This window comes from Scomber japonicus, chromosome 14 (genome assembly GCF_027409825.1).
Source record: "Scomber japonicus isolate fScoJap1 chromosome 14, fScoJap1.pri, whole genome shotgun sequence".
Taxonomy (NCBI): Eukaryota; Metazoa; Chordata; class Actinopteri; order Scombriformes; family Scombridae; genus Scomber; species Scomber japonicus.
Genome location: NC_070591.1, coordinates 33,594,844 through 33,612,720, shown reverse-complemented (window position 1 = coordinate 33,612,720; position 17,877 = coordinate 33,594,844). Strand labels below are relative to the sequence as shown.

At 38.9% G+C, this 17,877-nt stretch overlaps 1 protein-coding gene across 1 annotated transcript in view; it reads right to left on the bottom strand.

Moving 5' to 3' along the window:
- ltbp1 (latent transforming growth factor beta binding protein 1) overlaps positions 1–17,877 on the bottom strand; it is a 137,781-nt gene that overhangs the window by 42,089 nt on the left and 77,815 nt on the right. The window contains exons 11-13 of the mRNA XM_053333628.1: positions 11,797–11,919; positions 7,879–8,046; positions 3,004–3,171 (exon numbers count right to left, since the gene is read on the bottom strand). Of these exons, the coding sequence (XP_053189603.1) occupies positions 3,004–3,171; positions 7,879–8,046; positions 11,797–11,919 (459 nt within the window). The remainder of the gene's footprint in view (positions 1–3,003; positions 3,172–7,878; positions 8,047–11,796; positions 11,920–17,877) is intronic.

Sequence of the window (17,877 nt, the reverse complement as noted above, 5' to 3'; positions counted from 1 at the left end):
AGATTTTGATGATGGCAGTGACATCATTATGTTTGCTTCATACTGCACAGCTATTGGCACAGCTTGGAATTATGTTTTCCATACTTTGTTTATACTTCTATATACTCTGTTCAATAAAGAATTGAATTAAAAAGAAGTTAGTGGCACAGCTACGTTCACCTACGCATGCTCAGGAAAGGTGTCGCTAAAAGCTTAGTGACGTCATGACTACTTACAGGGCTAGTTAGTAAACTATTGTAGCTGGCAAGCTAATAGCTAACATGCTAGCTAGCTGGGAGCAGGCTGGTACTAGTCAGTACACCAAGTATCCCAGTTAGCTAGCTTGCTGTCTTTTTGCTAGATACTTGCTAACCAGACTATGAGCTAACATAGCTTATTCACCTCATATATGAAAATTATATTGAAATGAATTTTCATACAGATTTGTGTCAATAACAGCATTTTGCTTCATAATATAAAGCTGCTGTCACTTTATTAGCCCTCACTTACAAATGGTAATCTGTCTTCAGATATCCTTAAAAAAAATTTAATTTAAATTTCTTGAATTAATTAAAAATATAAACAAACAAAACCAATTAAATGTATATTGGGCTGTGTTTTTACAGCACCTGTTCAATGTAGCACCAAATACACAGTGCTGAAAAAGGGGCCCATTGTTGAATCTAATTGCTGGCATTTGGTTTATTTTATCAGTTTTTGTGTGGAGATTTTCCAACAACTTCCATAACTTTTATATAAATCTCAAGAAATTATGTGTCAGGTTGGAGTTTTATAAAATAAAACTAAAAAGACAGTTTGCAGAATTTAAAATAAATTATTCTTTGATCACAAGAAAAAGCCATATTGATTATGGCTCTCCATAAATCATCAATAGATGGAATGCAAAGACATGGTTATTTGCAATTAATCTCACCTGTGCAAACAACTTTTATCGCATAAATACGACACCTTTGTTAAAGTAAACCCTTTGCGCCCTTTAATCATTCAGAGGCCCAGGTTTCCATGATGTGAAAAGGTCATAAACAACATAGACCACATTCTTAGGTCTGAAATATAACAACATAGAGGATTTTTTTGTTGTTGAAATCCCTCCTCTCTTCCTCCCACCCAGCACGGCTTTCTACTGTGCCAAAATGCCAGTGCATACAGCTGCCAGGCGCCACATTACTTTCTGGTGGTATCCAAACACTAATCTGCACAGGTTTTGGGTGGTGGATTTCTGTCAGATTGTTTTTTGAGGCCTGTCCTGTGTGCCTGGAAAACTCTGTGCTACTCTGCTCCAGAGAAGCTTAGCAGTAATTTGGACTCTGTCTGGCTTTGGCTAAGATGCTGCAAAGTTTCCCCTTCCCTTAGTGGCTGCCAAGCATGTCCTGAATAATAACAGGAGAGGGTGAAGCTCCTCTCCCTCTCTCTGCCTCCTAAAGCCACAGCCAGGTTCATCTCCCTCCTCTCTCTCTCCCTCTTTTGAAGGGATGTGGGCTGGGCTGTGTTTGAAGGGAATGTGAAGTGAGCCAAAGCACTTTAATCCTTGTCCTCTACAAACAAATGTCACAAGAGGGATGTTTCTTTTAAGATCTGGGTTCTTAATCACATGCAAGAGGGATCATAAATCAGGGTTTCTAGTGCTACTTTGGAGCTGTAATTTGCAAAAGTGAGATTGCTGTTCATCCCACAATGTAGATATTTTTAGTGGGACACTGGCAATGTGAGTCTGATAAATTACAACCGCACTTCAAACAAGAGAGACTGGGGGTAATTTGTTACACTGCTTGATACTTGTTACTTATTCATCAAGCCTACAAGCAAAAATATTAATTTCTTTGACAGTACATTGAGTTAAGACATTTAAGAGCATGTCAAAATGCAGAATATTAATGCCTAAATATCTCCATATCTCCAAATAAACTGTATGCTACCACTTATGGGGCAAGTTGCAGGCTGGTTGAAAGGTGATTTTGCCTCCCTATGATGGATATAAATCAACTCCATCCATTCATTCAAACAACACATGACACACAATGGAAACTGAGCAGTGTTGAAGTGATTAGTTGACTGATCATGAATTATTTTGATCATTAATATATGGTTAAAAGATGTTTATGTGTGAGATATTCACACAAAACTAAGCTAGTTAAATCATTGTTTCTATTTCTACTTTCTATAACTCATACAAAAGACTTTGGGAGGAGTGTCATTTTTCTGAAACTTTGCTCAGAACACCGCCTGCTGGTGAAATTTACCACCCTCTTGTCCATCGCCCAGATTAGGTGAACCTAGTAATGTCTTTCTTATTTGCTTAGCAGTACGCACAGCAAACTATAATCATGGCTACTGGAGCCTGCATTGTTGACAAGATGCACGAAAAGACAAATAGAACACAAAGAAGTGTACAGTTTTTTCTTTCACTTGATATAAACTGAACCAAAGTGATGCATGTTTTGTTTCTTGTTTTTTGCATTTTGCTATTTTAATTTCAGTTCAATGACTTTAGATCATTTATCAAGCAAAAATTAATGAGCATGATTGATTGATGAATGAATATCCAAGACGTTGAGGTACACGGCTTTGTCATGGCAGAAACGTTAAAAAGCCTTTACTATAGTAGCTACGTGATAAAAAAAAAACAGATGCTTATGGACAGCACAGCAGTCTTCTTTTAGTACCATGACGTAACAGTGTACATTGACTTTTTGGCAAATGAATTCTCCTTTTTTTGTAGACACTGATTACCTATGACCTGTTTTATGTTACATTGCTGTCAGTTTCAAGAAGCGCTTTCTCACTTGTTTGGTGATTAATTATCTTTGGCTGTTGTTGGTCGCACAAAACAAGTAGTTTTGGTGTACGTCAGGTAAAGCAATTGCACCACTTCAATAATGTGTGTGCATTATTGTAATTCGCTGTATAATACTAAACCAAATCAACAGCCATCTTAAATTGCTTCACATATGAAATCAAACTTAACAAATTGAACATGCACTGGGGATGGTACATGAGACTCACCTGGTATAATGTCGTCTGGTTTCCCAAAGTCCTCCACTAGTCTCACTGTGGTTGGCAGGGGTTGAGGAGGTATTACATAAACGGGCTCCTGGTAAACTGGCTTATTGACAGGTGGATTTGGTAGAACAGTGTAGCCCATTCCACCTGGACAGATCTCTTTGAACTTAGCTACATAACACAAAAATACAAGAGTTTATCATACAAGCGAAAATTAGATAAATTTCAATTGTAAACACATCCATTGTAAAGACAGCGACTAAGATGAAGACATTTATTACAGAACTGACTTTTTCAAGGCAACAAAACAACTCCACTTTTTGCTAGAAGGTGCTGCATCTTTTCCACCTGTCCACCCTTACACCAGCATATTTCCGAAGTCTCCCATGGAATAACATAAAGACATTAATGAGATAATGGCATCTAAAACTAAATTAAACCTCATGGAGAGTTAACACAAAAACATTTATTGACAGCATGACAGTCCACATCTCTTATTTAGTTGTATAACAAAAGTCCAGTATCTGGAAGTGGAAAAAAACAAAATGTGGGTTTCCAAGCCAAGCAATCTCCCTTAAACTTCAGCTGCACCACAACTGGTAACCCTAAAATTACTGGAGGGTTTCAGTGTTAAAATAAAGTGTGGCTGACAAGTTTGTATTTTAATTTTTTATCTAAAAGTGCTCACACTGAACATTTGGCAAGACTGTCCATTTACATCCTCTGATGTATTGTATTGTTCTGCAATCACTGAGATGCCACAGGAACGTGAAATAGATAACTGACATAAAGTTGACTTATATGCTGATAATGTTAAAGGTACTTTACTGTATTCATCTACGGCCATATGGGGTGATTCAATTATAAAGAAGTTTCTGGATAGCTGTAACCTTCCAACCCTATATCAGGGATACAAAGACATCCTAAATGCAGATCTCTCTAAAATATCACTATATGCGAATGATATCCTGCTGTACATAACCAAACTGCAGTGTTCTATCTTGGCCATCTTAGACACGGTCACTCATTTTAGAACATTTTAGGGACATAGGGTTAACTGGTCTCAGAGTGAACTAATGCCTTTCAAATTCTGTGACCTCTCAGTGCTCCCTTCAAGATCACACATGACAGATTCACATACTTAGGAACAGAGGATATTAACGATTTATAGTCACTTTGCAAAGCCAACTACCCCTACTTGTGGCGAGGTTACAATATAGCATTTCCTTTTGAAGGTCTCTCTTTCTAGTAGTAGAAATCAATGTGATAAAAATGTTGAGAAAAGCCATTTCACTTTAGTGCATGATAATAATGCACTTTGCATTATTATAATGTGGCTACTTTTATGCACCCCACCTAAATCATAATGGAAAGAGAAGAATGTACTCCTTAAGAGATGCACTGATCTTATCACTGACAAAAATTTGATAATGATAGCATAATTCATAGCATTATACACATGTGGAAACAGATTAAATCCTATTTCAAAATCCATAGGAACTACTTATTCAGGTACTTAAAGATCAGAGATTAGGATCTAGAGAAAATAGAACCTGCAAAGTTTGATGTATTCTTTACAAGGATGGACACCTATTACCTTCATAACTCATTAATACTCAAAACCTTTCCCTCTTGTGCAGGGTATAAAAACATGCTGGGAAAAAGGAACCAGGAACGGAGATAGATGGTGATCTTTCGAATACATACACACATACACAAATGCTCTGCTCTGAGCACTGTCTTACTCAATTTAAGATTATCCACAGATTTCATTACACTAAAACAAAATTACACAGTCTTTCCAGATGTATCCTCACTGTGGGACAAATGCCATACTGAAGAAGCCACTCTTCTTCACAGTTATGTTCTCTGTTTTAAGTTAACTCCATTTTGGACTAACACATTGGGTATGTTGCATACAGCAACGGAAACTGACCTGCTTCTGGTGGTGCTGGAAGTCTCCGATCAGTTTTCCCTGCTTAGTAAATTTTCACAACAACTGCTATCTTATACACTTATTGTAGCAAATAAATGTTCTGGAAAAAGGCAGAAGTCCCACCTGTCAAATTATGGCTGGAAGAAATGATAAAACTTTCTCTAATATGGTTCCCACTATTAAAGAAACTGAAACAGTTCAAAAGGATTTGGCATCCCCTTTCTCCATTACATTAATAGCTCAAACTGATAAGTTGGACAATACTGATGGCCCCCTTTGGTGTGACAAGATGTATGGGATGACATGATGGGATGGTTGTATATATATAAGTCTTCTTTTTTTGTTCTACCCAACTGTAAAGCAAGGACACATTTGTAATACTGAATTAATTTTATGACTCCTCAATAAAAAAGGGTTTCAACTAAAAACAACCATTTCTACTGGAAGTATCTCGAAAGGCATCCAAGAATGTGTTAGTGCAGAGAGTTCAGGCTTTGACAGAGACAAGGCTTATTCTTGTTCCAAGACTAAATGCCCTTGCGTAATGGAATGCTTGGCTTGGTTTCATCACCCGCAATGGTACAATATTTTTGTGTAACTGTAAGCATGAGGAAGCAGCAACCCCCTTCCCCAGTCCCGTGTCCTCAGTGCGGAAAACAATACGCAGTTCATTCAAGCTGTGAAAAATATTAGTAACCCTTTTAAAGGAAATAACAGGTCAAAGGGTACAAAAGGAGCATTGAAGGACTTACCATCACATAGATTTATATTGATTTTCAAGCTATCTTATTAGCACTATTATGATAAGCTGAAGTTATAATGAGGATGACATATGAATAGACATGATCTTGAAAAAGTCAAAAATATACACTGCGTATTCCACTTAAATCTCCAAACACATTTCCACCAATCATACTATTGACAAAACAAAAGGTGCCACAACCAAACCATTTCAATACAGGAATCTTAGAGATGTAACTACTTGCAACTGTCCAAAACTAACAATAAGTACCTAACTAAAGACAAACAGGAAAGTAGCAAAAGTGAATGGTTGCAGCTATTGAAAATGTAATCTTAAAGCAACTAATTAGCCAAGCTGTGAAACCCATGCAGATAGAAAGTATCAGAGATAAAAGAATGGAACACATGTAGTATCTTTTTTCTTTTTGGTAATTTCCTGTCTTTTACTCAAGTGCAGAGTTCTGAAAGATGAAGTTGTTTTTTAGTAAGGGGTGCTGGAAACAAAACTTTTTAAAACAATATAGATGTTAGATAATATTGTACCAGTTTAAAGTTTGTTACACTAAAAGTACATCAGGTTTGAAACACATAATACTTGATAATAACTTCACCTGACTATAAGAAATTGTGAGTTTTCATTAGGAGAGAAACCCTACAGTAAAACCTTCTTATTCTGAATATGTCAAGGTCTATGTTGCGCCCTTATTCTGATCAGTTCACATTCAGTTTAAAATAACACTTCTTCTAAATATGTAGTGACAGGCTCTGTCATTAGTTACGACAGTATAATCCCCAAAAATAAAACATTTCCCTGATGATGGAATAACAGTAATTTCATGTGGCCTTGCTTGTCAACAAATGTGCCACTGTAAGAGACTTCATAAATCATTACAGGTTACACAGTAGCCTAATAATTATCTAAAATAAGTTTTAAAGCTGGTTTGTCTAGTTTTGGACATCATTTTGTTATGCAGTGTTACCCACTGAGAGTTTTCACTGGCAGGGCTAAAAACCAACCAATTTCAAACATACACAGCAATAGATGAACATCATGTGGCACTGCAGATGTTTGAGGCAGCACATATTGGCTGTTGTGGTTCATTAATAGAAAATTGGGTCAATCATTCAGCAAGAAATGTTGGGCTTTGCCTCAACCTCCAAGTATTTCTGTACGTCTGGACACTTGTCTCCATAGTCTACTGTCCTACTACTGTTACAATAATCTTTCATCAAACTACATCTTGGATGGCAGTGGTATGAACATGTTGAGCTTCTGGTGAAAGAGCGCTGCTTAGTAACTTTAAACCCACTTTAATAATACACTCATATGTTTTGTAACAAGAGTCTACAGCCATGCCAGTGGCTGTGTTAGACTGCACTTTGAGCTAAATGCGAATGTCTGCATGCTAACATGCCCAAAATGACAAATCTATCATGCTGATGGGTAGTAGGTATAATGTTGAGCATGATAGTTTTGCGTGTTTAGCACTTAACACAAAGTACAGCTGAGGCTAATGGTAATGTCATTACTTCTGCAGCTATTATATATATAAATATAATATAAAATATATATAAATAAAATATATAAATAAATGCTGGACAAGTAAAAATTTTGACCCAATGGTTTCCACATTTAATTGTAATCTATCCAACAAATATTTCACTCAAAACCACAAATGTCAACCTCATCGTGGCTTGAAGACGAAAAGTCAGGGAATCACCAAAGTCATTAGGATTCATTGTTTGGGAACCACAAAAACTTTGTGCTGACACATCAAGTGGATGTTGTTTTTTTACCCCATTTCACTTCATGTGAATTTGATCAGAAAAGGTTGGGACATTAGTTTTAATGTCAATCCATCCAATAGTTAAAATATTTCAGTGTGGACAAAAGTGGTGGACTGACCAAAAAACCCAACAACAACAGATTGACATTGGCATCTCTAGAGGCGCTAGCATGCTTAACAGACTAGAAATATGGTACTCGTTTTCCTTACACCTGTGGCTTGTTAACAAAGTCCTGCAGGACACTGGACCACTGGGCAGAACTCAATGCCTCTGAGATGCAATGAGGTATAAATGTCTGCTGATTTGCAAGGCCAAATTAAAGTGAGGTAGTGTTGTGTGGTGCTTGGTTTGATGTTTTGGACTTTAGTTCGCTTTGAGAAGGGATAAAAGTCTGATGTGGCTGGGGGCCTTACCTGTTCCTGGAGGGGGACATTTGTCACAACGAGGACCCCAGGCTTTGCCCACACTGCAGCAGCAGAGCTGTTTGCTCAGCTGGGCAGACACTGGGTGCAAACACTGTCTCCCTGAGCTGACCAAACGGAAGCAAGCCCCCTTCTCCTCTTGGATGGCAGGCGTGTTGGCTGAAGAGGAGTGCAGGAGGAGGACAGAGAGGAGGAGGAGGGGAGGCATAGGAAGTGACGCACCAGAGTGTAGGAGACATACATGGAGGGGAAAGAGAGGACAGAGAGTGAAGAAATAAAGAGGTCCCCTTCACCAAAGCAACCTTCCCTTCTCACCTGCACAAAAGTCTGCCACAAACACAGTCTAAACATATTCCTAAAACAACACCATGAATAAAAATCCATATATCACAGTGAGAAATCAGGCAACCACATTTTTTTTGACACGCATTAAAACAGTTAAAGCTAAACACAGAAACACATTAAACACAACAAAACACAGACTGCATGTTTTAAGAAAGAAATCTATGTTTCCATGCCAATGCTTCATGCACTATGAAAGTCAAGCGCTGGCATGCAGGACAGTTTGGCTTAGCTTGTGTTTTCCAAATCTTATGGTGTAATCATAACACCTTCGCAAACAAATGCCAACCGGAAATGTTTTTTAGTGGAACAGAGACAAAAGTAATGACCTCCAAGGGGACCCAAGAATGTTCAGTTCAAGTGTTCCTTTTTTTGCCAGAGATGCTACCTGGAGTAAATCATTTCAATTACTGGTTAAATACTTGACCTATTTACTCAACAGATAATCAAATTTCAAAACACGGGGACTGACTGTTGTAAAAAGGCAGCTGAAGCTTGAAGATTTTAATTCAGCTGAAATTCAGTCACGTGGGAAGATTAAGTGCTGTAATGATATTGTCAAAATAGAAAGAGAGGACTCTCAGATCCCTTCATTATGTAAGGTAAATGAATGGGTACACAATCAAGCAAATGAGCAATGAGCCATAAAGGAGTACACTAATTCACTTTTTATTTGAGAGTGAGATGAGAAGGTTGAAACTAGTCCTAAACCACATTGGATTTTTTTTTTTTACATTTCTATCATCAAATGTGTCAATTGGTCAACTTAAGAAGTGCTGACAGGCTAGTGGTTTCCCCTTTCTTCAGTATGCTAAGTTAGGTTAATTATGTCCTGACTCCAGCTTCATACTAAATGCACATACATGAGTGTGGTATCAATCATCTCATCAGACCCTTGGAAAAAAGACAAATGGGTATATTTCCCAAAACTATTCCTTTAATGCTTCCTGACTCCTCATAATCAGTGCCTAGAGTCCATTGTAACTTAGACTTAGAGGGCATATGGCTATATGATTTATATGTCTACACAATGTCCCACTCTTCACAATGTATGTCAGATGAAAGAAAAAAAAAAAAAGTCCAAGGAACTTGACATAGACCTCCAGAATGGGAATTGTTTCGAGGCACGGTCCCGGGGAAGTGTATAAAAAATGCTTTCATATTTAAAGTTCCCAGGAGCAAAGTAAACTCCATTATTGTGAAATTGAAGAGGTCTGAAACCACCAAGACTCTTCCTACAGTAAGCCATCTGGCCAAAATGAGTAAATAGGCAAGGAGAGGCTCGCTTGGTCAGGCAGGTAACCAAGAACTCAATGGCCACCCACTGCAGGGTTCGTCTGCAGAAATGTGACAACCTGCCAGTAGGAAAACTATCCCTGCAGCACTCTGCCAGTCTGGCCTTTATGGCAGAGTGAGTAGATGGAGCCACTCCTGAGTAAAAGGAAGATGACAGCCAACCCGGAGTTTGCCAGACTGCACTTAAAGGACTGTGAGAGCATGAGGAAAATGTTTCTGTGGTTTGATGAGACAAGAATTAAGCTCTTGGGTCTTAATGCTGTGCCAAAAAAACAGCATGGTGGTTGTGGTATCATGCAGTGACTATGCTTTTCATCATGAAGGAGTCGGTGTTTGATCAGGATTTAGGTAAAGACGGAAAAACCTTAATACAGAGAAATCCTTGAAAACCCACTCCAGAGCGCTCAAAATGTCAGACTTGGGGTGTCACAGTGGGCTTCAAGCAGGATTTGAACTTTTCTCTTATGTTTTCTTTTTTTAATTCTGCACACGACGACTTTTATTACTTGTACAACACAGTTCAATCCCAGGACTGACTGGATACATCTTGGTGGGAGGCAGCGCTTTTGTCACCCTCTTAACCACCACTAGGGTGACCTTGAGCAAGACCCTTAACCCCAATTGTCCCAGTGGAGCTGCTCAGTAGGCAGCAGGTCAGACTGTTATCATACTGGGCAGCTTCCAGGTGTGAATGAGTGTAAATGTGTTGGGTTACATCAACTGTAACAAGAGGAGCCTTCCATAGGACAGCACAACAAGGTAAAATGTGTTTACTTTGTTGACTGTGTGTTGGCATGTTGTCAGATCATTGTCTAACAACTCACTGTGGCTGTTGCTTCTTGTTCTCTTCCTCTGCAATATTTAAATGGATTTAATGGAACAGCTACACAACAAAGCTTCCTGATGGTTTATCAGTACCAAGTTTTGAATGTGAGCCAGTTCACATGTGGCTAACATACTGTATGAAAGAATGAAAAGGAAAGCATGGGTTAAACTGAACTCCAAACCACAGAGATTCCGTTACAAGCCTCAAGGGTGCTGAGAGTTCAGCACAGCGAGACTCTTAAAAATGTTGCCAGTACAGCCACACGTGTGTTCAGCCAAACAGTTTGGTGGTTTGAAGGAGTGGTTGGTCACAGGTTGGGGCTGGTCCGCCCTGCCACCAAGCACAACCACAATAGCACGGATCAGTGCAGTTATTCCCAGCTTGGTGGAGCAAAGTAGGCTGCAAAAACAGCCTTAAACTGTTGCCATCATTGTCCGGACCCAAACAAATGGCAGAAATGCCATTGGATGGATGATGGATGGAGCTTAGATAAGTCCATCATGTTTACAAAAAATCCAAAAGAAATCAGATTTGTTTTGTGTTAAACGTCAGCGGTACTCCTCTTCAGCTAGCTTTGGTCACAGTAAATATAAAGAAGATCATGTAAATCAGTAAATCATGGCTTTTTTTCAGTCACAGGTGAGCTATGTACTTGGTGTATGCTTGCACAGCTGTTGGAAGTCAGCTGTAACAATAATGAATTTTTCAAGTCTCCTCTGCTGAGCCCCTTGAATTAAGCCCTGATGCTGATTAATGGACACTTGGCTTTCATTAGCAACAAGATACAAAAGAACCAAGACACAACACCAACCCCACTTCTCTCTCTCTCTCTCTCTCTCTCTCTCTCTCTCTCTCTCTCTCTCTCTCTCTCTCTCTCTCTCTCCTACAGTGCTGCAAAAACAGGGAACACATGCTCACAGCGTATCAAGACAAAGGGTCAACACTGAATGAGACTTGTGATCAATCATGTTTAAGATTGATCACTTTACCAATTGTGACATCCGTCCTACACCTTTTATATGACAGACATGAGATATACTGTGTTTCCTTATATGTTCTGCCTTGGAGTACATGCTTGAGGGATAATCTTATTATGAAATAAACACCGTGCTTTCATACATGCATTGTATTCATATGCATACCATTAAACACACACTTGCATCATTCCTAGCAGCCCTTGATATGCTTGTAACTTTGGCACAGGTGGCAGGGGGAATTAATGAAACTTGTATTTCCCATGTCTTCTGTTATGGAAAATATCATATAGGAAAGCTTTTGAATGAGCAAATCTCCATGTCATAGACCAGCATGCAAATGTAATGCATTCATTTCAGTCAGTATAGGATTTCTGTTCAGTCTGGCACTTCACTGTTGGATGTTCTGGGTTCAGATGGTAATGAATAAGACAGTGACGAGAGAAAGAAATGTTGGATTGTAGGACTTACATATACACGTGGTGAGCGTGGGGTCGGGGATGTAGCCAGGTTTACACATACACCTGTAACTGCCCAAGGTGTTCAGACAGTTTCCATTCGGACACACACCCTGTAGCTGGCACTCATCCAAATCTGTGCATCAAGGAATTAAAGAAAAGCTTGATCAATTCAGGGATTTTCTTCACATAGCATGAGATGGGACACAGATATTTTCAATACTTCACTTCATCTCATAGAACATGTATCAGCACATGTATCTCAGGACTGCATATTTTCCAGATCCCTATGTCGGTTAAACATTTCTAATCTTTTTTTTTTTTTTAATCATACAAAGGCCTCAACCTCAACCGGTCTAGGCAGATGGGAATGTTGGGTCTCTTTAAATTAAATTAAAGAGTACGATCTAGACCTAATCTATATGTGAAGAGCTTTGAGATGACTTTTGTGATTTGTTGTATATACATATATATAAAGATTGATTGATAGAAAAAAAGTAAAATATGTGCTGCTTAGCCTCAAAGCCTTATTTATTAGCTACACTTGACATCACTCTTTACGCCTGCTGAAGTGAAATTGGGGCACTTCAACATTAAGACCTCACTAAGAGATTTAATAATGTTGTTTCGGACATTTAAGTGTATTTTCCTTCTCAAAGTGGTGCTGTAAACATACAGTTGTCAGGAGCCTTGGGGCAGTTTGGGACCCAAGCTGGAACATGAAATAAAATGCTGTTTTTTTCTGGCCCTGTGTTTCTGCTTATAGTATATCTGTGCAGTTCAGTTCACTTTCAGTTCAACTTTATTATGATCCCAGAGGGCAACTGTTTCACAGGCCAAAAGCAACACAGTAATAGACAGCACAAAGAACAATACAGAAGTAAAAAGTAAAGTGCATTACAGTAAAGTATTACTACAACAAAGTGTGAATGCCAACCAATTTGACAAGCTAATAGGTGTTGGTACAAATGAGTGCTTGTGCCTGGTAGTTTTAATCCTCTGTATCTTGAAATAGGTACCTGAGGGGGAGAGTCTGGAACTCAGAGTGTAGTGGGTGATCAACATAAGATAGATGGCATGGGCTTTCTGCAGGGCTAGACCAGCCAGTCTGACTCAGTGATTCACCATACAGTGAATCACTGAGTCAGACAGACAGAGTGTTTTTAGTTTTTACACATAGATTTCTGAACCAACAAAAGAAAATAAAAGAAAATATTGACTGTATTAAAAATGTGTAAAACATGGTCATTAGGGTCACAAGGTCTTTCAACATTGAAGGACCTTAGTTTTCGAAAGCAAAACGAGTGTTGTCAACCCTTCTGACATAAGACTTCATTATTCTTGTCAAAGCACAGTTTACTTTTGATGGCGGTTCCCAAATACTTATGGTGGTATGGATTTTTGTCTAAAATCAATGGCATCTCCTTGGTTTTGGTAACATTTATTCATTTGCAAAATTCAGAACATCAAACCTGAGATATAATTCATTAAGTTCCTGTGCCAGCTGGATCCACCCTCCTATTACTTTTTGCTTTAGCTCCAGTGATTGTGTACATTCCATCTCAAGCAGACCCCATATTATTATTTGTGGCCTACTCAAGTCTCTCTCTAGCTTTTCCTGTTTTGCACTCCTTACTTCACAATTGATTTCATGCTACAGTCTGTGCTTCTCAACTAAATTCCCCTCATGAAATGCCTTGTTTCTCTCGTTCATTCATTCATGAGGGCCTTTAGTGCCTGTGTAACCCAGTGCCTATTACTTGGATACACTTTAACAGATTTTCCTGGAATTACCAAGTCTGTACAAAAGGTGACATAGCTACTGATAAAATCAGTGTGCTGGCACATTGTAGTTACGATATCTGCACTTTCATAGAAATATGATTCCACCACCCACCCTCACTTCTTCCTGAGGTAGTCATTGATTAAACTAAACTGATTTCCGCATACATGAAAACTTATTGGTCAAGTTAGATTGTCTGAACGGCCATCCAGCTAATCACAGCCATTTTTCCATAGATAGAGTTAACCGTTTAAGTATTGTAAAGTTACATGAGTGCATTCAGAAACGCTGCTTCCGTCACTTGCTGCTGGCTGTATTTACATATTAGGGGATAACAGATCAGAGGTATGGAACGGCTATTCAACTAATTAGTAATGTAGAATTTTCATTTTGTAAGTTTGTCTTGTTATGTAATGTGTCAGCTCAGCTAACAGTCATTGATCAGTCCTAAATGCAAGCCAGGTGGCAAATTTGGTTTGTAAAGTCCCTACTGTTGTGGTTTTTAAATATTCATAGACAAAGGTTAGTATTCGTATTTTAACAAACAAATAAAATGAAACTATTCACTAGTTAGAAATCATGCTCATCATCATACTGTCTAGGATTAAAGACATATTAGTTGTTGAGGAGGGTTGCCATCTCAAATCTACCAGGTAAAGCCTTCTGAGATAAGCAAAAACAAGCTAACAGCAACTGAACTGAAATCAACCCATCTCAAATGCAAAAGGTGAGTTAACCCTTCTTTTCTTAGTTCATAATTTTAAGCCAGCATGGACTACAAATGCTCCGAAAAGACATATTGCTAGGACTAATTAGAATTGTAGAAGTATGAATATCTACTTTTTCATGCCAATGAAGATGAACACCATGTGATATGGTTAAAAGCTCTGAGTCAATGCATGAGTTGTTGTTATTCATATATAGCCCTAAACGATCATTATAAGTATGTTCAGAAAAATCGGAAGTCTAAAATCTACAGTTGACATTAAGACTGCAGGCATTAAGTTGACCTTAAGTTGAGATTGTTTTGTCAATGACCCAAACATTTGAACAACTAAAGACAGAGATCTCACAGAGCATATATCAGAGAATCTGGACTGGTATTGATCTGTACACCAAGCCCTGACAGATGCATCAAGGTCATTACAGGCTATTGAATGGTTAAAAAAACCCTACTTATTGCCAATTTAAGGGTTAACCCCTAACACGCTTGGACCATTCATCAATATTAGTCCATGAAATAAGGCAAGAGCTTACACAGCATGTAGAGTTAGAGAAGGTAGCTAACAGTAAAGCTGTCCCTTGGTGGCCTGCAGTATCAGCAAAGACAAGTGTTCAACATTAGTGGGTTTTGGGTACATCCATGTAACCTATGTTCATTCTAACAATTAAATCAACTTACAGACGATGTTGCCATGACTTTAATGGATATGTAGCAATACTGTTGACACATGGATTGCTATTATAACGGCGCATTTACCCAGCAATGCGTTTCAATAATATAACATGAGTTACTTTTGCTGAAAGGAAAGTTGTCTGATGAGCTGCTAACCTCACATTTCATTCATATAAAGGAAGAATATGGAGATATAACCAACCAGTGTGATGAGTGTAGAGGTGTGTGTAGTTACACTTCAGCAGTCTGGTGTCATCAGCTGATTTAATAAACAGTGAGTGGCTGTGCGTAATGGCACTGTGCTCTGTGCAGCATCAGAGGCTACAGACTTTCATAGATTGTTAGGACTGTCCACAGCAGCGCTCTCCAAGGTGCTGGCCCCCCTCCCAAAAAAAAGAAAAAAACAGTGGAAGGCTCATTCTCATTTAATTTGTTTTTTTTTTTTTTACAATTAATTAAATCTGATAAATATTATGACTAACTAATATCACATGTATTTTTAATATGTTGATGTACATCATAATACGAATTCATATTGTGTCCTTTTATTAATTAATGTTTTACATGTTTGTGTGCTGCTGCGCGTCCGTGTGGTAACAAGCACAGTGTCTGCGCCTATATACCCCCCTATATACCCGCCTATGTACCCCCTATATACCTCCCTATATACCCCCCTATATACCTGCCTATGTACCCCCTATATACCTCCCTATATACCCCCCTATATACCTGCCTATATACCCCCTATATACCCCCTATATACCCGCCTATATACCCCCCTATATACCCGCCTATATACCCCACTATATACCCCCTATATACCCGCCTATGTACCCCCTATATACCTCCCTATATACCCGCCTATATACCCCCTATATACCCGCCTATATACCCCCCTATATACCCCCCTATATACCCGCCTATATACCCCACTATATACCCCACTATATACCCGCCTATGTACCCCCTATATACCTCCCTATATACCCCCCTATATACCCCCCTATATACCCCCCTATATACCCCCTATATACCCCCCTATATACCGCCTATATACCCCCCTATATACCCGCCTATATACCCCACTATATACCCCCCTATATACCCGCCTATATACCCCCCTATATACCCGCCTATATACCTCCCTATATACCCGCCTATATACCCCCCTATATACCCGCCTATATACCCGCCTATATACCCCCTATATACCCGCCTATATACCCGCCTATATACCTCCCTATATACCCGCCTATATACCCGCCTATATACCCCCCTATATACCCGCCTATATACCCCCCTATATACCCCCTATATACCCCCCTATATACCTCCCTATATACGAGCATATTGGATAATGCGCCCTTTAAATAACAGTAACATAAGCACCAGTGACTTTAGTAGCTCAATCGCTTTCCTCTGCCTCAAAATAGCAACGCGCCACCAATGTGCCTGACCAACCTCATTTTGAAACCAACACGCCCATAGGTGCACCGACTGGTGCAAGTGCATTTGCTATTTAGACAACGTGAGCGCAGGGCGAGAAAATGACAACTGCACCAGGGGAAACTGGAGCACCAAATAACCTATTTCCTCCTGACTAACATTTACTGAAAATTAGAGCAGCCAGGAGCTGTTTTAGGAAATTACTGATCCTTTCCTTAAACTGAAAGCATACATTTGTGAGCCCATGTTTTAATTTTTTGGCAATAGTAAAAAATGTAATAATGTCAGCCTTATTCTTTAAAGCTATATATATAATATTACCAATGTAACAAATGACAGTGTGTGTTACTGTCACTGTAATGAACCCACAGTTTGCCATCAGTTCACCACAACATATACTGATTAGCTATTTGATAGAAATGTCCAATTGCAGTTATTTGCAGATATTTTAACCTGATAATGCTGCTAGATGAAAAGTTATGGGACCACCAAAGATATTACAGTTCATCCTGAGGGGAACACGAACATCCGTTGAAATGTCATTGTCATCCATCCACTAGTTGAGACATTTCACTCCAAACCACATACCAACTTCATTGTGGCGCTAGAGAAAACGTCTGCAGACCAAAGTTATTTAGATTTATGGTCTTGGCACCACAGATATATGCCCCAAGTTACATGGCAATCCATCCAGTAGTTGTTGGATTGAGTCATTCTGGACCAAAGTAGTGGCCCAACCGCCAGACCGACCATGTCATCCCTAGAGCAACACCTCTAGCATGTTAAATGTTGCAGAAATGAGAAATGTTTTTTTTGTCTTTTCCCAGCTCACTTCTGATGTTTTGAAACTCGACTATGAAATATGTTGAGTTTTAGAAAATCAAATTCCTTCAGTGAGAACACACTTGGCTCATATCACAGACTGTGACTCATGTCTGTATCCCACCATGACATCCAGTTTATAGGTGAAAGGGAACACAAGCTTTTCAACTAGTATGTTTTTTAATAGGCTGTTGACAGCCTACTTGGTTGGTCCTCTATTGGTTAGGTCCTCCACGTTATCCTGTTACTAAAATCTGAGACACTTTTATTACCGTACAAGCTTTTTTAGGCTTACAGCATTGGACAGGAAAAACTAGGTAAACAAGATTAGAGCACAGGGTGTGTGTCAGACAGTACATCACATCATCTGCCCTGTGGACAGCCAGTTATCAGTCATTCTGCATCGACTATACACAAAACAATCCACATTTCATGCACTGGACAAGATCTCCATGTAGGTCACCCCCTTGTGTGGACAGCTTGGAGTTGGTCACCAATGGAAGTAGAGTACTTTTATATGTTAGTTTATAATCAATCAATTGATGTTTGTTGAGTGGGAACCCCATGTCATTAGACATATTGTTATATTCCTGACAGCGTGTTCTTTAAAACTATGTTTATAAAAATGTTATATTTTAAGTAAGAAT